At 35.0% G+C, this 22,663-nt stretch overlaps 2 protein-coding genes and 1 long non-coding RNA gene across 4 annotated transcripts in view; 2 read left to right on the forward strand and 1 right to left on the reverse strand.

The window, feature by feature from the left end:
- LOC123533021 (uncharacterized) overlaps positions 1 to 22,663 on the forward strand; it is a 203,610-nt gene that overhangs the window by 12,701 nt on the left and 168,246 nt on the right. The gene's annotated exons all lie outside the window — the stretch shown is intronic.
- LOC123531697 (ORM1-like protein 2) lies at positions 1,150 to 18,145 on the forward strand. 2 transcript variants are annotated; one of them, XM_045312885.2, is made up of 4 exons: positions 1,150 to 1,287; positions 12,786 to 12,991; positions 16,622 to 16,773; positions 17,287 to 18,145. In XM_045312885.2, exons 2-4 carry the CDS (start codon positions 12,818 to 12,820, stop codon positions 17,420 to 17,422), a joined length of 462 nt encoding a protein of 153 aa, XP_045168820.1. In that variant the 5' UTR covers positions 1,150 to 1,287; positions 12,786 to 12,817; the 3' UTR covers positions 17,423 to 18,145. The 2 variants fall into 2 exon arrangements, with proteins under 2 accessions (XP_045168820.1, XP_045168821.1); XM_045312886.2 differs by having other exon boundaries at positions 1,166 to 1,275.
- LOC128546510 (uncharacterized) lies at positions 8,251 to 10,353 on the reverse strand. The gene is made up of 3 exons (XR_008365993.1): positions 9,242 to 10,353; positions 8,800 to 8,947; positions 8,251 to 8,397 (listed from the first exon to the last, which is right to left on the reverse strand). It is a non-coding gene; the product is annotated as an uncharacterized LOC128546510 (long non-coding RNA).

The following is a 22,663-nucleotide window of genomic DNA, read 5'->3' on the forward strand; positions in this document are numbered from 1 at the left end:
AAACTGGTCTGAACATATTAATACTATTTCCTCTAAAGCAAACAACTCTCTTAAATTCATCAAAAGAAATGTTCAGACAACAAACAAAAAGGTCAAAGAGAAAGCCTATAACACCTATGTCCGTCCACAACTCGAGTATTGCTCATCCATCTGGCACCCCTGGCAAAAGTCCCTCTCATACAAAGTCGAAAAAGTGCAAAGATCAGCTGCACGGTTTATCTTTAACGACTATAACTATACAAGCAGTGTAACCCAGATGATTAACACCCTAAACTGGCAAACTTTAGAACAACGGCGCATACAATCTTCTCTCATCTATTTTTACAAAATCCGAACAAATCATGTATGCGTCGACCATAACCATCTAACTCCGACCAGAAACCTGAACTACCTAATTCCACAGTCCCGTACTCAATACCACATGAATTCCTTCTTCCCCCGTACAATCAGACTATGGAATGGCCTTCCCCAATATGTACAGTCCAGCCCCAGCCTCAACATATTTGCTGAGCGGCTGGCCACTGTACATCTGCAGTAACTTCCTTCACTATGTTTTTTAACTTAGCACCTGTAGTAATTTTTATTCTTTGCACCTAATGAGTTTTCTCATTTTTAACACTGCCCAGACAAGCGCCTTCCAGTCATAATCGTTAATGATTGTTGGAAGTATCATGTAGATGTAGATGTAGATGTTAAAACTGAGTTCGTCATCGAAGATTACTCCTAAAGCCTTTTCTTTTTATTTATTTTTTATAGCTCTTTGATCAGTCTTTTGACACATTTGAAAAAATATTAGCTCTCGTTCATTTAAACCAAACATTTTAAAACATTTGCCTTCGTTCGTAATTTTCATAACAAGAGCAAAACTGTCAGGCTTAGTACTGTCTAGTTCTGGCTACCATAACTTAACTGACGCTGTTTTTATTTTCTGATGGTCGCGTCCACTAACAGTTTTCAGCTAAGTAATGTCAAAACTGAAAATATCAAAATGAAAAATTATGCAGAAAGAAGAAAGAGTCCGTATGAACAGGTTTTCCCGTTAGATAGGCAGAGCCTAATTTCATATTATTATAGAAACAGTTTCCAGTGTGTAGACCGTTTGGACAGAGGCAACTTTTTTCTTGTACGGATTAGTACGGAATGATACGGCGAATATGCACACTACCGGAAGTGTCAATGATATCACTTCCTGTCAATGCCAAACGTCAAACATTTTCGATAAATGTGCATATAAACAGAAAAAAAACAGAGCCAGTTTTTATTTAACCAGGAAAAGTGTGTCTCTAAGTATATGATTTATATATTGTATATTTATAGTTTACTAATGACCTAATAGTTACTTAGTTTGTTTCTATGCATTATGCCTACTTGTCAGTTTTCAATGGTTTCGATCCCTTAGCATTTCCCGAAATAACGCACGAGACGCATCTGACATCAGCCAAGTACTGGTTACATTTGATACGTCGAAGATTCACCAAAGCGTAAAACATGAATTTATCACTCAACATGCGCAAAAAGCAGATAAATCATCAAACAAATGGTTGCCACAGTATATATTCGACCCTAATTTCACCTAAATTCCCGATTATTTGCCATTAAATCGTTGTAGTTTCCATTTAATGTTCGCTAAACTTTCTTCCACGCAACCGGACTCTTGCAGGTGTGTATTGATTTTTCAGCCGGTAGTTGCTTTCCTTCCAAAAACCCCGTATTTTACCGTTAAATTCATACTTACAGGTCCGCCATTTTTAATGCAAAATGAGGGACAATTTCACGGGTGGTTTGGTCATGCAATTGTCCGTGCACCTGCTCTTTTGACACTAAATTTCTTGATTTTGCTTTAAATCTTATTTAATAATACATTTTATTGCATAATACAAAGAGCTATAAAAATAAATAGATAAGCAACTAGAAAGGCATATAGAGCAAATCTCGCTAACATCCCATGATAACTGAATAATATCTCGTTTACCAGAAATGGCACTTTCTCCATGCGCCATTTTGTATGCGAAAGCAATTATTCAACAGTAAATAATTATCACCGTATGACCACGCTTCTTTTGATGGCAAGAAACATGTACTTTGTGTCTTAAGACTATTTCACATTAAATTAAACTAATGTTGTTTTAGAAGTTGACATGTATTTTAAATGTGGTTTTAAAAGTACAAATTGTAACTCTATGCTCGCCGATGTTTGTTTTTACTGAGATAACGCTGATTCACGCTCTGACACGAGATCACGCGAGATTACAGCCAGTTGCCATTCTGTGGGTTTTTAGCCCACCATCATCAGATGGTGTGCTATTAAAATCACTCTGCGTCCGTGGTCCGTCCGTCCGTCATTCCGTCCGTCTGTCTGTCCGTTAACAATTTCTCGTTATCGCATCTCCTCAGAAACTACTGGGGGGATTTTGACCAAACTTTGTCAGAATGATGAGTTGGTACCCTAGTTGTGTCCCCCTGAAAATCAGACTGGTTCAACAATTTATGAGTGAGTTATGGCCCTTTGTTTATTTCTATATTTTACATAGATTTATATAGGGAAAAACTTTGAAAACCTTCTTGTCCAAAACCACAGAGCCTAGGGCTTTGATATATGGTTTGAAGCATCATCTAGTGGTTTTCTACCAAGATGATTCAAATTATTTCTCTGGGGTCAAATATGGCCCGGCCCCGGGGGTCACATGGTTTATATAGACTTATATAGGGAAAAACTTTGAATGACCTCTTGTCCAAAACCACAGGGCCTAGGGCTTTGATATTTTGTATGTGACATCATCTAGTAGTCTTCTACTAAGACTTTTCAAATTATACCCCTAGGGTCAAATATGGCCCCCCCGCCCTGGGGGTCATATGGTTTACATAGACTTATATAAGGAAAAACTTTGAAAATCTTCTTGTCCAAACCACAAAGCCTAAGGCTTTGATACTTGTAATGTAGCATCATCTAGTGGTTCTCTACCAAGTTTGTTCAAAATATCCCCCTAGGGTCAAAAATGGCCCCGCCCCGGGGGTCATATGGTTCATATAGACTTATATAGGGAAAAGCATTTAAAATGTTCTTGTCAATAACTACAACATTCAGATTTGGACCACATGTATATTTTTGAGTGGCGAGATGAACCTTGACACGAGTTGACCTTGATTTTGACCTAGTGACCTACTTCCACATTTCTGTAGCTACAGCCTTCAAATTTGGACCACATGTATATTTTTGAGTGGCAAGATGAACCTGGACATGAGTTGACCTTGATTTTGACCTAGTGACCTACTTTCACATTTCTGTAGCTACAGCCTTCAAATTTGGACCACATGCGTAGTTCTGTGCTCTGGAAAAAACTTTGACCTTGATTTTGACCTAGTGACCTACTTTCACATTTTTGAAGGTACAGGCGTCAAATTAGGACAATATGCATAGTTCCGTGTTTCAAAATGAAATTTGACATTGATTTTGACCTAGTGACCTACTTTCACATTTCTCAAGCTACAGCCTTCAAATTTGGACCACATGCATAGGTTTGTGTACCGAAAAAAACTTTGACCTTCACGTTGACCTAGTGACCTACTGTCACATTTTTGAAGGTACAGGCTTCAAATTTGGACCACATGCATAGTTTTGTATTTCGAAATAAAATTTGATCTTGATTTTGACCTAGTGACCTACTTTTACATTTCTCAAGCTACAGCCTTCAAATTTGGACCACTTGCATAGTTTTGTGTACCGAAATGAACTTTGACCTTTACATTGACCTAGTGACCTACTTTCACGATTTTAAGGTACAGGCTTCAAATTTGGACCACATGCATAGTTTTGTATTCCGAAATAAAATTTTACCTTGGTTTTGACCTAGTGACCTACTTTTACATTTCACAAGCTATACCCTTCAAATTTTGACCACATGCATAATTTTGTTTACCTAAATGAACTTTGACCTTTTCATTGACCTAGTGACCTACTTTCACATTTTTGAAGGTACAGGCTTCAAATTTGGACCACATGCATAGTTTTGTATTCGGAAATAGAATTTGACCTTGATTTTGACCTAGTGATCTACTTTTACATTTTTCAAGCTACAGCCTTCAAATTTGGACCACTTGCATAGTTTTGTGTACCGAAATGAACTTTGACCTTAAGATTGACCTAGTGACCTACTTTCACATTTCTGTAGCTACAGGCTTCAAATGTAGACCACATGCATAGGATTGTGTACTGAAACAAACTGACCTTGACATTGACCTAGTGACCTACTTTCACATTTCTCAAGCTACAGCTTTCGAATTTGGACCATATGCACAGTGTTGTGTACGGAAATGAAATTTGACCTTGAGCTAGTCAATAAGTCTTGAAATTTGGAACACTCAAAAATGGCACATTGGTGGGCGCTAAGATCACTCTGTGATCTCTTGTATACTTCTTTGCATAATGCCAGTATTTTTGATTTTTCAATCAACTAATTGGTGTTTTATAGAGGGTCAAACGAAATAAGGGCAGTGATTTTTTTGCGCCGATTTGACTCCGAAATTCGGCGTCTTCCCAATTGACAAAAATGGTAAAAATTCCCAAAAATGCTTAAAAATTCCCAAAAACGAGATGATTTTTCCCAATTAGACTGATTTCTTGTGAAAGTTGAACAAGAACAATGCAAATAATCATAAAAATTCCGACTCTAATTATGGTTTATTCGCAGAATTTTGTTGCCAATTCGAAGCGCGTTGTTTACATAAAACGGGTCAAGGCTTAAGCTAGGGAGCGACTTGAGCGAAATAGTCGCTTTGTAGCTCCCCACTTCGCTCTAATCTAACATCAAAGCGAAATTCAAGTCACCCGATTTTTTTATACACACTCCTCCAGTTATCCGCTATCGGACTGTTGACACTTGACTGGAATACACGATGGCATAATTTAAGCTCCGCCTACTTCAGATTACGGAGAAGTGCGAAAGTGACACTGTTTTGTAAACTGACTGTTGATAAACAAAGCAGTAGGGATTTATATTACATAAGCTTACACATTCTTTTTTGACCTTTAGAAAGTATCTTACCGTGTTTGGCTCGAGTAATTTCCTTAGATCCACTTAATTTTACTCGTATTTTTCAAAACCCAAACTTTAGAAACATAATATTATCACTGGCACTTTCTGTGACTAAAATTTACGTAACAGAAAGAGCATTGAAACTCGAGGGTAAACGATTTGTACGAGGGGGCATAGCCCCCAAGTATAAATTGTTTATCCGAGAGTTTTAATGTTCTTTCTGTTTTGTATCATAGCCATCCATATATGGTAGTTGTAGGCGTTTCACATTGCCATATACACCAGTTCAGTGGGTAATTAATATCCTTGCTTTACAAATGTGTAAAGCCCAGGTAAAATAAACCAATGCTAGAGCAGAAAATCAATAAAATACACTTCGCTGTCTACAGTTCCAGACACGCTGGCATACTTTCCTACCCAACAGTGCGGTAATTAGCGTGCGGGTATCAAATACCTGCACACTTTTAGTTACCGCACCCTGTATTCACTGTATACGAATTACCTGCACCAAATTTGTTAAGAAAAAACACCTAGCTATGATACAAGCTAATTTTTGACACCTGCCATCAGAAACTGGGTTAAACCTGTTTGACAACTGTTTCTTTTAATGTGTGCCGACACCAGCGTATCAAAGAGACACCAGCAGATCAAAGAAGATGTGTATTCCGTGTGATGTCATAGTGATGTCACTGCTATTGACATGTATTTAATTCACATACTTGTTATTTGAAGTGACTGACTTTGAGTGCATTAGCCCTGGGAGCTTGATTTATTTTTTTTTTGCTGATATGGAATTAACTTTTTTTAATTGTATTCATATTTAAAGGGTTTTCTTGGTTTGGACAATCATTGCAAGAGTGAAAAAAAACTTGAATTTGCAGTTTATATAATCACATAAGATTCCATGGATTCACAAGGTTAAAAATGATAAGAAAACAGAACCGCTGACATTTTCAGTGAATTTGTTATTTACTATAAATTAATAGACTTTGTAAACAAAGACTGGGAATAATAAAAATAGTAACGTTATATTAAGCATATTTAGTTCCTTCTTCAGTTTGCATGTCATGGTGCTAAAATCTTTCCACGTTTTCCCTAAAATCTCGCAACTTCTCTCTAAAATCTCTCCACTTCTCCCTAATCTTACCTGAGGGAGAAGTGACTTCTCCCTAAAATCTTAGCCTAGCTTAAGCCCTGCGGGTTACGGCATAGTACGGCATTTAGTATGACTTTCATCACAGTCACTAAATGCTTTTTCATGCGTCAAAATGAGTCAGAAAAAAATTGTTAGAAAATTATCGAAAAATGTCGCATAATTTCAAATATTATAATAAGAAAATAAAACTTAAACACGCCATCGGTACTCTGGACATTAGAACATCTTTTGATAAAGTTAAAGAGAAATCAAATTCAAACGTCAGAAAAGCAAAGTGATCTGTCCAAGAAATCCGACTCCCTACAAAATGACCCTCAGAAATTAACAGATTCAAGCTCATGGTGACCCTAAGCTATCTGAGCTATCCGATCCCCTGACATCAGAAAATAACCTGTCTGTCCTGTCTGTTCAACCTCAGTGCTCTCAGCTGGATGTAACCTTTTCCATCATTTCATTATAAACTTTCCAAAATGATTTTTTTTATAAAGTTTTGTTAATTTTTCCCAATTTTGATGTTAATCGCGCTAAAAATTCCCAATTTAAAAGGCATGGGCTGTTGCCAAAAAAAAGTAAAAAAATCACTGAAGGGTGCAGTGCCTAAAACTGATTTCTTCGTCCAGAAACTAATAATCCCAGTTGACATGTGTTTTTAAAAAGTTACACTATCCAGTTTGTACATCATTATTTTACAATTCTACATACAAGTGGCTTCAGGGTGGAATGAACGAAGTGAACTGTGCTGTAAATACTAATTTTTCACATTGAACAAGACTTTCTACACATTAATGCATTCAGAGGGTGCGAATTAACAAGAAAGCTTTTTAGTGATCCAGACCGATGACATGATTGGTTTTATGTATGCATAATTTACATGTTTTATATTTCTTTGTGTTTTAAGCTATTTATATCTTTGGAGGAATGCCCAAAATATACTTTGACCTAATTTTGACCCTGGCACATGTCTGTGTTAATGCGCATGCGCGGAATGAAGTGTTAAGGGGATCGAAACTACAGCATAACAGGCTAGTAGGGAACTCACTTCTCAAGGCATGCAGGTTGTTTCGCAGTAGCCTGTTTGTTGTTATTTTCGCAGTACTAAGGGAATAAATGAATAAACGAAAGAAAACAAAAGATTGTGTTGCTGTTATTTCACTGTTAAATTAGTAACATTTTCTTTTTCAATATTACTTCGAACATTTTTCTATTCTTTGTTTACAGAATAGTTACTTTTAAACAGACTTGTGCAGGACAGGTAGAGTACACACAGTAATCAACAGATCATATATAAATCAATTTATTATACCTCTCTTTTGTCTACAATGATAAAATCCTTTTACCCGTGAAAGAGATATTTTGACTATCAAAAACATTTTCAACCTTTTTGACATGTGACTAAGCGAAAGTGATTGTCAGGTCATGTGACCACGCTGATATTTTGAATGTCATATAAGGGCTGTTAACTGCTTTAATATTTTTAGTCAAATGATTCCCTCCCATGTACACATATAGTAGTGACATCACTGTTCAATGTGTACACAGGTAATTACCTCGCTAAATATGAAACTATTAAATTAAATGAATTAAAAACATTTTTAAACATTTTTATGTACTAAATTTTCCCGGCTGTAGTATGTCCATGGATTCCATGGATTTCAGCATGGTCTGTTGTCCATGGAGTATTGGAACACATATCAATGGACAAAAACTGTGTATCCCTGGATAAAAATCCATGCCTGTCCAGGGACAGTGGCCATGGACAATGTCCATGGCATCCATGGCCAGTGTCCAGGGCATATCCATGGACAGTGGCCATGCCATCCATGGACATTGTCCAGTGTCTAGCCATCCATGGATGGTGTCCATGCCATCCGTGGACTGGGTCCATGCCATCCAAGGACCTGTCATCATGCAGCACTTCTTAGCCTAACCTGGCAACTGTGCCTTGAACTTCCTACCGTAACATGGCATTTGTTCAAATCTACATATCAGACAAGTGGATGTCTGGTTAAGAATGATAAATATTCACTTAGCTTCAACTAAAAAATTAAACTAAAAGATATATTAAATATAAAAATGATTTAATAGAAAGTTATGAATACAACAAAATCATTTTTGGAGTTATGATGGCTCAATATAGGTGGCACTAGAATGTCTCTTATAGCTTTGCTAAAACCATCACCAGGGTCAGGAACCTCATTCCAGCCATTTCTGAAATTGATATAAACAATTTATATTAATAATTGCAATTAAAATGTTTAGACAATACAATATTACCTATGTGAAATGAAAACTCTAAATCCAGAATTAATTTGCAGTTACCATTTAAATGTATCAAAACCAGTTACTTTATAATTGGACACTGAAATGAAAATAAGAGCACAATCTGTGGGTACTATCCCTCATCTCAGTAAATGCTTATTAATAATGATGACAGACAAGCTTAAAAAGAAATTTTAGAATTTCGTACTGACAAAAAATTAATGTCATAAAATGTTGATGGAATTATCAGCCTGTCAGTGAAACCTTATCCCCAACAAGATAAATTAATACATCATCAACCTTTTATAGAAATAAATATACTAGTGTAAGTGTTTGCAAATATTTACTTACAGTTTAGTGTTTGATGGGGTCTCTGTCTGTGATCTCATTTCATCCTGTAGCATAGTCACTAAAGCCATCAAATATCTCTGATTACATCATTTCATTCATACATGTTGAAGACAATGCTTCTAATAACTAAATATGTACACTCTTGCATCTGCAAAGTAAAATTATAAGATAATGTTTAGACTTCTTGTAAGCCAAAGTGATTGTAGAACTAATTACAAGAAATGAATAATAGAAAACTGCAAGAACTATATGCATTAAATAAACTGTTGCTACAGAAGCATAATTATGCATCATTCACATACACCTTAAAAAATACCTGTATTTAGCAGTAACCAGGTGAAAGTTTAAGCCGCTGAGATGAATAAAGTTCCTGCTTCAGTCTATTTATTTTAGTTCTATAGATTTTAATTATATTTTAGTTCAGAAAGTTTAATGTTCTTACCTGATATCTCTCTAAAAGCATTTTAGAATTTCAAGGTACAAAATTATTTAGCTTCATTCCATTTTGCCTCCAACATCTAGAACAAAGCACTTCCTGTTTACATTCAAATTTTTGTATTCATGAGCAATATTCCTTGGTACAGTATAGTTACTGAAGGGAATATCTGGAATGTTCTTAAAGTATATATACAGTTCATGAAATTTTTTCCATTTATTTGCTCACAGAATTTGCAAAGATCACAGAAAAAAATAAAAAAGTATTGGGATTATTTCTTGGGGCTACATGTGTAAAACGGCTTCAGAGGTCAGAATCTCCAGATGTTATCAGCTATCTCTGTGTGTTCATTTATACAACAGTACACATTGAACAGCAGTGTATTAACTGGCTGTAAAAGCTAGATAATTAATCACTGCCTGGATTATCAAAGGCATAGACTAATTTAGTTTATAATATGATGAGTTTACATATATGAGCATAATTTCATAACAATTTCTTTGACTATATGACATTTAATCCTTATGAACTACTGTATTTTTTTTGGTGCCATTGTTTGAGATGTTCAATAACAAACTGAAAGAAATAAATAGCTTATATAGTGGGATATATTTTCAATGATGTATGATATAGTGGGATATATTTTCAATGATGTATGATATCTTGTTACATCAACTGTCAAGATGAATTAATAAAATGATATAATTCTAATTTACATTTTTTTTTAATATGCAAAATGAAAACATTTTATTTAGTTACATTCCTTGTTTCATTTCAATTAATTTGAATACCTATATGACCATAAAACTAAGGACAGAAATGAATTAATAATTTTAAAAAAAAAATCCCATTTTTTCGACTTAGAACTTTTTCTGCCTTATTCATCAGAGAATTTCTAAGTGTGAACAGAAAAGCTGACCATGGACCATGTCCATGCTGCTATTCACTTTCCATGGACAATGTCCATGATATCCCTGCCTTCATCCCTGGACAACTGTCCATGGATTCAACTTTTCCATGGAAAAACTCCTAATTCACCTGGATATCCATGCTCTGGCCATGGATATCCATGTTTTAACCATGGATAAAAATATCTGGCCATGGACATTCTACAGCCGGGTTGTTCGGTATAATAAAATAAATATGTGTGACATTGACATTGTTAACCCTCGAAACAGAATTTCACCACTCGGCTTTCGCCTTGGGTGACATTCTGCCCTAGGGCTGACAATATCAATGTCACACACGCTGCCATATGATATTTATATAATATCATTTGTACATATATATAATATGAAATTAGGTGCTACCTAAAAGACAGAGCTCCCTTGAAAAATCACCAGTGCCCCATAAAAAGCTAAAGAAGTGGTGTTATTGCTATGGCTGCAACATAGTCCAAATGATAGGACGTTTGGAACAGCATGATAACTTTTGACTGTCGCTGAGGGATGACAACTATAAAATAACAGATCATAAAATAAGTCATCCTAATTAAGCCTACAAAGAGCTATAAAATATATGTATTTTATAATTTTTTTTGCTACTAATATCTCAAGTTATGGATCCGTTTTTAGGAAGTTTAGTACTGTTTATATTCTATTAGAGCTATTACAATTGAATTAACTGTATTAATGATAATCCATAATTTCTGAATGCAATACATGACGTATAAGCTTGTTACGTCGTAGACATGTGAACACTTGACAAACATTCTAAACAAAAGAAAGTACGGTATAGATACATCTGCATCAAAATGAAGAGAAAAACGTATTTGAATAATTTCTTTTATTCATATTGGAACATAACTGTATCAACAATACATAAATTATTATCATAGTTCTAAACGACTCACTAATAATAAATGCTTAAAATTTAAAAGCTTGGCCTGTGAATGTTTTTTTACCTAATAGTAATAGAATCTCATTAGGCCTATAGCCTAATCAAAGAGCTATAAAAATATGTATTTTATACTTCTTTGGCCTAATTAAAGAAATTGTGTCTCTTTTGGGGTAAATGTTTGGAAATGAACTAATGTAAATATTTTTAGCTCATCTGATTTTTTGAAAAAAAATGATGAGTTATTGTCATCACTTGAGCGGTTGTCGGCGTCGGCGTCGGCGTCGGCGTCGGCGTCTGCATCGGCGTTGCCTGGTTAAGTTTTATGTTTAGGTCAGCTTTTCTCCTAAACTATCAAAGCTATTGCTTTGAAACTTGGAATACTTGTTCACCATCATAAGCTGACCCTGTATAGCAAGAAACATAACTCCATCTTGCTTTTTGCAAGATTTATGGCCCCTTTTGTACTTAGAAAATATCAGATTTCTTGGTTAAGTTTTATGTTTAGGTCAACTTTTCTCCCAAACTGTCAAAGCTATTGCTTTGAAACTTGGAATACTTGTTCACCATCATAAGCTGACCCTGTACAGCAAGAAACATAACTCCATCTTGCTTTTTGCAAGATTTATTGCCCCTTTTGGACTTAGAAAATCAGTTTTCTTGGTTAAGTTTTATGTTTAGGTCAGCTTTTATCCTAAGCTATCAAAGCTATTGCTTTAAAACTTGCAACACTTGTTCACCATCATAAGTTGACCCTGTACAGCAAGAAACATAACTCCATCCTGCTTTTTGCAAGATTTATGGCCCCTTTTGGACTTAGAAAATATCAGATTTCTTGGTTAAGTTTTATGTTTAGGTCAACTTTTTCTCTTAAACTATCAAAGCTATTGCTTTGAAACTTGCAACACTTGTTCACCATCATAAGCTGACCCTGTACAGCAAGCAGCGTAACTCCATCCTGATTTTTGCAATAATTATTGCCCCTTTTGGACTTAGAAAATCATTTTCTTGGTTGAGTATTATGTTTAAGTCAACTTTTCTCATAAACTATCAAAGCTATTGCTTTAAAACTTGCAACAGTTTTTCACCATCATAAGTGGACACTGTACATCAAGAAACATAACTCTATCCTGCTTTTTGCAAGAATGATGGCCCTTTTTAGACTTAGAAAATCATGGGTAGGACAATATTTCCATTACACAAAAAAAATCAGATGAGCGTCAGCACCCGCAAGGCGGTGCTCTTGTTTGTTCCAATTCTAACATTATAGGTCAAATCAAAGGAAAAGATTGCTGCATTTATGATCCTATCGTCATGAAACTTAGTCAGGAATGTTTATCTTGATGATTCCTATGCCAGGTTCAAAACTGGGTCATATGGGGTCAACAACTAGCTCACACACTCAAATCAAAGGAAAAGCTTGTTAACACTCACGGGCCACATTTATGACCCTATCTATATAAAACTTGGTCAGAATGTTTATCTCGATGATTCCAAGGCCAAGTTTAACAGGTGAGCGATATAGGGTCATCATGAGATTCATGACCCTCTTGTTTGGTTAAAGTTTTGTAAAGTTTTTACTGACATTAAATTAAAGCTCTTATTCCAAGTCAAGCACTGAGAAAAGTCGGGTTGTCTAACGGACAGCTCTTGTTTAAATTGTGTTATTGTTAATGAAAGTTTCAATAATTTCATTTTGTTTCTTATTTCATAGGGGTAAATTGATAGTTTGAAGAGGAACATAAGATGCAAGTTGGCACTGCGTCGGGATCTGAGAATCCCACGTCTTACTACTTTAACCAACGGGGAATATGGCTGACGTACATACTTGTGATCTTTTTAGCCCATCTTTTCATATTAAGCATGCCATTCTTCAGTACAGCAGTTGCATGGACACTGACAAATGTATTACATGACATAGTAAGTAAATGTTTAATTTATTCTTTTATTTAATATAAGTTGCCATCAAAAACTATACAGGACTCAGACATTCTTTCACCTAAATCTGTGGTAGTAATGGGCCTATTTGAAAAAGACTCTTTTGAACAAAATTTCAATGGAAATTATTGAACTGTGACAATAAATTGGAAAAAGTTGTCCACAATGTAACTTGAGCAGTTCTTACCGAATGTTCTTCAAACTTGGTCACAATGTTAATAAGCATAATATATCAGCCAAGTTTGATAACCAGCTGGATTGTCCTATAGGCTGTGGAGCTATGACCCTTGGATTACTGAAATTCTGACAATTGGCAGTGTCAGCTCTCTGTCTTGCATAGTTTTTATCCAGTATTCACCAAACTTGGTCATGATGTTTATTTGCATGATGCCTTGGCCAAGTGACATAGCCTGCTGGTCCGTGCTGGATCCTCAATGTCTCTGAAAGCCAAGTGACATAGCCTGCTGGATCCTCAAAGTCTCTGAAGGCCAAGTGACATAGCCTGCTGGATCCTCAAAGTCTCTGAAGTTACAGCCCTTGAATTACTCTAAATTTAAAAAAATAAATTGACATCACTGTCTGCCTTGAGCAGTTCTTATTAATTGTTTAACAAACTTGGTCACAATAATAGTGGGCATAAATCTGGAAAAAGCTTGATAATCAGCTGGATCCACTTAAGTTTGCCTGGCATTATAGTCCTAGAATTACTCAAAATTGCAAAAATGGATACAGTGTAGTATCCCCACTCTACCTTGAGCAAGTCTTATGCACTGTTCACCAAACTGGGTCTCAGTGGGCATAATCTTTAAGACCAAGTTCTATATTCAGCAGTATTGTCCAGAGTTACAGACCTTGAATCACCAGTACTAAAATTTCTTGGACAAGTTTCATAACTAGCCAGGTGCTTCTAGCCACTCTTTAGTTACAGCCTGTGAATTACATAAAATTTCAAAAATTGACATTGTCCACTTCAATGGCGTCTTCAGCAGTTCTTATCTGGTGTTATTATGCATATTATCTTGGCCAAGATTGATAACCAGCTGGGTAGTCTAGGTAATTGAATTAACTGACTACTAATCTGCTCATTTTAAAAGTAGTGTTTTTTAAAGTCAAAAGACATTTGTTGCAACGGGCTTATATTGTGACAGTTTGCCACTCTTGTATTTGAACAAAATAACAATAGTAATATTAGTATATATATTATTACATAGAATTCTAATCATATTAAGCGTTACTTGAAGAATAAGGAAGGCTATTTTCAGGGGTCACACTGGGAATTTTTTTCTCTGAGCCACTGCTTTTTCCGAAGATAAAATTATAAGGGCAATAACGGCGAAGTGCATAGCATTGACGTTCTTGTAGGACTACATTTTATGTACCAAAGTACTCATACTACTCAAGAAGTTAATGTAGTTTAATATTACATATTTCTTAGTAACCCTTTAAAAAGCTATTTAGAAAATCAATTTGTGTTAATTTCTAAAATTATCATTTTTATAAACAGCTGCCCTTTAATAAAAATATTCTGAAAATCACATTTAAAATAAAGATGTCAAAAAAGAAAAAAAATGTTTAAAAAAACAGCAGTGTCTTATTTTGCACAGTGCCTATAAGTGGGTGGGGTTCCCGAAAATTACTTCAAAAACTTACTTCTCAAGAGCTCCTTTTGCAACATTTGTCATATTTTTCTTAAATGTAAACTTTTTATTGGCTTTTTATTAAGATTGCACTAAAAAATATCGTCAGAAATGACAGAAATATCCGAAAATCATGGTCGCGAAAACGGGTGACAAATTTGGAAAACTTAAGTTCGAATTAAATATTTGATAAAATACCTATGTTTTATTGCTTTTCTATCATCATAGCTATTCAATACTTACAATTTCTGCTTGTCTAAAGCATTTTTATTTGTTTTTACTCAAACTAATCCTCGGCAATCAGAGAAAATTTGTCTAACGGCCGACTGCTCATAAAATCGTATCAGGTGCACAAAATGAAGATTATAATTATCCAGTTTGTTATTCAGTAATCTAATTATTGCCGATTAACTGCCTGATCAAATACAAAAATTGCAAATTGGCTCCCTGAGACCCTTTCAATAACGGATGTTGTTACACAGATTATCGGTTTTTCACACCTTTTGGTTCGTAAAACTTGCAATATTCGTAGTTTTGCAGACAGACATAGCTTCGGGCCATTTTCGCCAATTAGAAAATTTCGGAGCCACATTTAATTTTTTTGTCGCAAATGGCTCAAGTGGCGATCGACAGCGTGACCCCTGTATTTTGCATGCCCTGTCGTCGGCATCAGATTTTGGTTAAAATTTAATGTTAAGCTTCTAAGTTTAACATTTATATTGATCTTAGTAAGAGGCAGATACATGTATGTTTTGGTTTACGATGGGTCACCACAAAGATCAAGGTCAGTGTGGTCAAATATTGCTTTAGTGCTGGTAAAATTCTATGCCAAGCTTCTCAATTGCTCTGTATCTGCTTTAAAGGTATATTAGATCCAAATTTCATGTTTAAAATCATTCATGGACAATAACTTCAACATGAAATTAATAAGTTTGTGTATTAATAACAGTACTATGCATTACATATAAAATTACACACTGTATACATGTATAGAAACACAGTATAAATGTGTTTCCCAACTAAAAAACTGGCTGCTTTTTTTAACAGTTATTGTTACTGCATGACATTTAATTATGAATGTAGCTTTATATGCAGACTTAATTTATGTACATGGATTTAAAGAGGATTTTATACATTTGAAGTAAATATTTAAGATAAAATACTTCAATAGTAAAAGATGGCCATGGGATATCGTTAACTTCTGCCAGTAAAATCATCAGACTTCACGTGAGATTGATTTTAGTAACTGTAAGGGGCTTACACCTTTTGGTTTGAATTTGGCATAGATCCGGAGAGGTATTCCATTTTAAGGTATCCGATCCACAAATGAGGAAGTTATATAGGTATATAACAGTGCTATTAAAATATATCAAATACTGATGTCTGGTAAGCTCATATAATTTTGACATCAATTGAAAGTGTATTGTCTACTGAAAAAGAAAATATAAATTACATTAAAAAACATAGAATTTTTATTTTTTTACTTTATATCCTTCAACAATACTTCAACAGAAATCTAGTTGTTACAGTGTAAGGTTTATCATTTTGCATGCATATTATCTATAGTCGTTTTATTTACTAATTCTTGTTCAGCAGACACACCTCTTTCAAATGATACCAAAGGAACGTGGTCACCAGGCGTCAAAATATACCTCTTTGTGGATCGGATGCCTTAAAGCCAGTTTCTGAGATCACTCAGATGGGTAGTCATTATACATGGCTAAATTGTTGCACTTACATTCTAACTTACCTGTATCTATAGTATTATTTCTGGAACAAAAAGGGCAGGGTGCCGTCTTAAAAGGGGTAGGATGCTGTTTCAAATGAGAAAGTTACCAGTGGTTAGCAGTAGTTAATTGACGATAGTTTCAGGGGCACTCTCTGTAAAATCATTGCTGAAATGCCCAACTCATTTTGGGCAATCAATACGTCTTCTCCACCTGTCAATAAAAATTACCATTTTATTGTATTACAGTCATTATTTGTGATTCTACATGTGACTCGAGGTACGCCATACATGCTGGAAGATCAAGGAACAGCAAGAAAACAGACCCAATGGGAGCAGCTTGACCAAGGGAAACAATTCACTCCTACAAAAAAATTTCTCACAATTGTACCTATAGTTCTGTAAGTCAGACCAATTTTTTTATATATTCAAAAAAAAAGACAGTAGAAATTTAGTGTCAACATTAATTTTGATTAAAACTATGAGTGTTTTGTCACATGTGTGAAATCTGTTTTCAAGTACAATTGGCTTTTAGGTCAAATGGTTACAGTTCATATATTGTGACTTTCATGCTTTAATGATTGACAGATGCCTTACACGGTATTATATCTGACACATATAGACTCAAATGTAGAGGTACTGATCTTCTCCAGTTAGATGGCTTGCTAAAACAACAGCCTCCGCAGGACTTGAACCCATAGAGGCCCTTATTTAACATTATCTGATTTATGAAAGACTTAACTCATTTCACCATTATCAATTCAGTAGACGCTAAGTAAAGCGTTAAGAAATCATCATCATCAATAAACAAGATCTCATTTTGGTTCTCACAACATTTAATGAGATTTTGCACTATATATTCATTCGAGTTTCAGATATCTTTGAAATTATGTTTTCTTTTTTTGTCTTTTCAGGTTTTTCCTTGCGAGTTTTTATACAAAGTATGACAAAGTTCATTTTTTGATAAATGCATCATTTTGTGCTCTCAGCGTAGTAGCAAAGATGCCATGGTTTCATGGGAAACGATTTTTCGAAATAAACAAATGGTGAACAGTTTCGATTGCTGCAGTTCAACTGATGAATGTGTTATGTATGAGAAAAAAGGGAAGAAAATCAGGCTTCAAGATTATAAATCTGAGTTTGGGCACCAGTCTCAGAATGCAGTCTAACCATTGGTCAGTTTCAAAATTATTCTCAAAAACAACCAATCAGAAACTGGAGTTTTAAGACTGGTTTACAAATTCAGTTTTATAACCTTGGACTCTGAAATGTTAAGAATGTTGGTAGTGGAGAATGAAGCTGGGGACTCTATGGAAATAGGATTTATTGTTTAACCCCACCCAGCCAATATACAGGTGTGGTTGTAGCTTTGTTTATATAGATAGAAAATATCATGACCATGTGTTAAAACAGAATGTCATCTTTTATAACCATTTGCGGGATGCAGTTAGATTTGCCCTTGTCCGTCCGGGCATCTTGTAGTTGAATTTGTGACATGCATATCTGAAAAAGTATTATTTGATCTAGAGTCAGTAAATATAGGATGTTAAATCAAGATGTGAATTTGTGCACCTGATGTTCTGTTTGGGATTTCAATCCACCAAACAAGAGTTATGGCCCCTGACCTAATAAAAACATGCATTAAGAGTCTACAGGTTTGTGAGGAACATACCCAAAAAGAAACTGACAAGAGTCATGGAACTTATAGGATTGTTGGGGATTTAATCAGAATTTACCCGCACTCCCCCCCTACCCTCCCCTCATAACAACAAATAGAAAAACAGTTTTCGCTCAATATTTTGGATTATTTTGTTTTGTAGTATCCATATTCCACCCTTACCCCGCCTTTCTGATGACTTACGTGCCCAACCCAAGGTATTATAAAGTTTTAAAAGTTTACTTAGTCACGTACTGTCAACAAGTAACATGTGACAAGAAGTGGGGGCACTAGTGTAGTTTCATCTTGAATTCATTTGTTCCCTGGTTTTTAACTTGTGTCAGTAAAATGCCCTTGCTGGATGACAGTTTTTGGTGTTATAGATGAAAACTCATTTATGATTGTTTGGACAGTAACAATGAAATGCTGTTATTTTCAAAATTCATAAAGCAGAAAATTTTGTTTTGAACAAAATATATGTGGAAAATATCTCAAATATCACAGATGCTTTTATTTTCATTTAAGGCAGTGAATCTGTAATGACAGCAGGCAGGTCCATGTATTTTTGTGTTATTTTTGTTATTTTGTTTGTTATTTTATAAGTGATTTAATGTATTATTTCATTATTATGTGGTCTTTGATGAAGTTATGCAAGTACATAGGAGAATGCTTTAATTGCGAAATAATTGGAAATTGCTGATTGCCTGAATGTCGCCGCTACCTTAAAGCAACTGGTTCATAGATGAAGTGAAAATTTCCAGTATTCTCACTTGCAGTCAGATCTGTCTGTAAAGACATTACTTATATTGACCTTTATTTCTCAGATGGTCTATAATGGGCAGTTTGATTATATTTGATATTGCAAGTTTTTAAATTTGAAACACTTATTGTGGTTTTTAAGAGCCTGTTGATCTCTGGTTACAAGTTTTACTGTGCTCACTTTTAAGTACTTAGAAATGAAAGGTAAATCCTATGAAAGTTTTTGTTTTGCTTATAATTTTTATAAAACTTTTTTTTTTTAAATGCTTATAAAACAAAAACCTATGTTGACACAAGTTATGATTTAATTTGAGATGGCCATTTTGAAAATGGAGGCCATTTTTAATAACATAAGATATTTTTAGAAATACTTTAATGATTCATTTAAGAAATAATAAGTTCCCAAGCGTTGTTTATCCTTGAACAACCCGTGTTTTGAGTTCTTATGTGTAAGAATATATCACTAGGCCTTCGTGATATATTGTTTCGCATAAGAATGAAAAATTCGGGTTATTCTACAATAAATCACTCGTAGGAACTTGTTATTTCGATTCTAACACGACATACGTGTACTAGTATCAACAGTGTTAGAAAAAAATGGTAACAACTTTTTACGACATGAACTACACTTTGTGCTACGCATCTGGATCATTCTATACATAGAGTATGACATCACTATATTTGCATGCGCATGGGTTATTGCAAAATAACCGTTGAATGATTTTCTCCTATATGTAAATAGGTTATTTGCTGGTCGTGTTAGAATTCTATATCACCAGTCTTTTAATTTCCAGTGAAAGGTTTAATTCTTGATTTCACTTCTTTTGGTTCCTCTAAAGATAGTGGACCCATAATTAATTTCAATTCGATAACATTTTCTCTGTAGACCATTTCGGAATTCACCTGTTTTATAGCATTGCTCCTATGACCAACATTTAGAAGAGAAGAATGCCAAGATAACAGACAAAATTAAGAAAAGGCATGGAAATTGTTTATTGTTATTGCAGGTCCACTACATTAATGTTGCATTAAATTATGAGTATAATGAAAATAAATGTTTTTCAGCCCAGCTGATGAGTAGTTTTAAGTGTACATGTATGTGAAAATGTTTTCAGTCAAGATACAGTGGCATTTTCTAGTATATTAACTGGTTTTACGTATGAATGAAAAAGTATTTAATATATGTATAGAATAAATGTTGCAATAAATGTTGCAGTAGAAAAGGAAATTTGTGATAACAATATGATTGTTTTCAATTTTGTTTGCTTTCTTAATTGTTGGAATAACTTTTTATGCCACCAGTATCAAAGACTTGGGAGCATAATAGTGTATGAACTGTCTGGCTGTCATCCATCATTCAGGTTTCTTGTATACTTATATCCTACAGTTTCCATCCAATTCAAATGAAACTTTGTGTATACCATCATATTAAGTGGGAATAGGGTATTTTCAGAACTTTAATGTCTGGTTATTTTTCTGGAGTTTAGGCCATTTTTTTTTTTACTTTGAAACATTACACCTACATCTGCACATTGTATAGTCAATCTTTCAACAGTTTTCATCCGAGTCAAATGAAACTCATTATACTACATCAGCATGAAGTGGACATGCACATATTATCAAGACTTTTATGTACATTTATTTTTAGCTCACCTGTCACATAGTGACAAGGTGAGCTTTTGTGATCACCCGTCGTCCGTCGTCAGTCCGTGCGTGCGTGCGTGCGTGCATCAGCAATTTCTTGTCTGCACGATAGTGGTTTCATTTATGATTTTATTTTAACCAAACTTGCACACAACTTGTATCATCATAAGATCTCGGTTCCTTTCTTGAACTGGCCAGATCCCATGATGGGTTCCAGAGTTATGGCCCCTGAAAGGGCCAAAATCAGCTATTTTGACCTTGTCTGCACAATAGCAGTTTTATTTATGATTTGATTTTTACCAAACTGGCACACAACTTGTATCACCATAAGATCTTGGTTCCTTTCTTGAACTGGCCGGATCCCTTATGGGTTCCAGAGTTATGGCCCCTGAAAGGGCCAGAATTAGCTATTTTGACCTTGTCTGCACAATAGCAGCTTCATTTATGATTTGATTTTTACCAAACTTGCACACAACTTGTATCACTATAAGATCTTGGTTCCTTTCTTGAACTGGTTAGATTCCATTATGGGTTCCAGAGTTATGGCCCCTGAAAGGGCCAGAATTAGCTATTTTGACCTTGTCTGCACAATAGCAGCTTCATTTATGATTTGAATTTAATCAAACTTGCACAAAACTTGTGTTGCCATAAGATCTCAGTTCCTTTGTTGAACCGGCCAGATCCCATAATGGGTTCCAGAGTTATGGCCCCTGAAAGGGCTAAAATTAGCTATTTTGACCTTGTCTGCACAATAGCAGCTTCATTTATGATTTGATTTTAACCAAACTTGCACACAACTTGTATCACCATAAGATCTTGGTTCCTTTCTTCAACTGGCCAGATTCCATCATGGGTTCCAGAGTTATGGCCCCTTAAAGGTCCAAAATTGGCTATTTTGGCTTTTGCAGCCATATAGAGACTTCATTTATGGTTTTATTTGATACAAACTTCCAAAATATCTTCAACAACAATAAATCTTGGATTCCATGACAAATCAGATCCAATCGTAGGTTCCAGAGTTATTTTATATCTGATTACCTCCCCTGATTGTAGTCAAAATGGATTTATATCAGTAAGTACTTATAGGACTTATTTGAAACTTCATTATTATCATTAGTTGGACTGAGCCAATCAGGGTAGATAACTATGGACTGATTTTATGTCAAATTACCTCCCTTTATTTCAAATTAAAATGGGTATATCTCCGTAGCTAATGAAGATACTGATCTGAAATTTCATTTATGTCAACAGATTTATTTGGCAGATCCTTCTTTTGTTCACTTACAATAATTTTATTTTTAATTACTTCCCTTTTACTTTAATATGAATAGCTTATTTTTAGTAACTTTTTTATTATTGGCCTTAGGGAAAAACTGAGACCACTTTTCTGTGGTACAACATGGATGGTACCTCCAATTTTAAGGTGTATTTTGACATATCTGTACCTTGTAAGAATTTTTTTTTCTTTTTGGTTAAATTTCTTTCCTTTGTTGTTCCTGTCCTTTGGACTTAAATATTTTTTCTGAGGACCTTCTTGTCCTCAAGTGCAATGATAACAGGTGAGCGATATAGGGCCATCATGGCCCTCTTGTTTCTAGAGTTGTGCCCCCTTTAGACTCAATAATATTACAACTAAATTTTGTTGTTTCCATTCAATTCAAATGACACTTGGCATCAGTCATCAACATAAAGTAGACATTGTTGGATATTTTTGGACATTCTTGTCGGAATACTTTTTAGCTCACCTGAGCACGAAGTGCTCAAAGGTGAGCTTTAGTGATCACCCTGTGTCCGGCGTCCGTCGTCGTCCGTCGTCCGTCCGTCCGTCCGTCGTCAACAATTTGACTGTTAACACTCTGGAGGTCACATTTTTGACCCAATCTTAATGAAACTTGGTCAGAATGTTACCCTCAATAAAATCTTGGACGAGTTCGATATTGGGTCATCTGGGATCAAAAACTAGGTCATCAGGTCAAATCAAAGGAAAAGCTTGTTAACACTCTAGAGGTCACATTTTTGGCCCAATCTTAATGAAACTTGGTCAGAATGTTACCCTCAATAAAATCTTGGACGAGTTCGATATTGGATCATCTGGGATCAAAAACTAGGTCATCAGGTCAGATCAAAGGAAAAGCTTGTTAACACTCTAGAGGTCACATTTTTGGCCCAATCTTAATGAAACTTGGTCAGAATGTTACCCTCAATAAAATCTTGGACGAGTTCGATATTGG

The sequence above is a fragment of the Mercenaria mercenaria genome, chromosome 11, assembly GCF_021730395.1.
Source record: "Mercenaria mercenaria strain notata chromosome 11, MADL_Memer_1, whole genome shotgun sequence".
Lineage (NCBI taxonomy): Eukaryota > Metazoa > Mollusca > Bivalvia > Venerida > Veneridae > Mercenaria > Mercenaria mercenaria.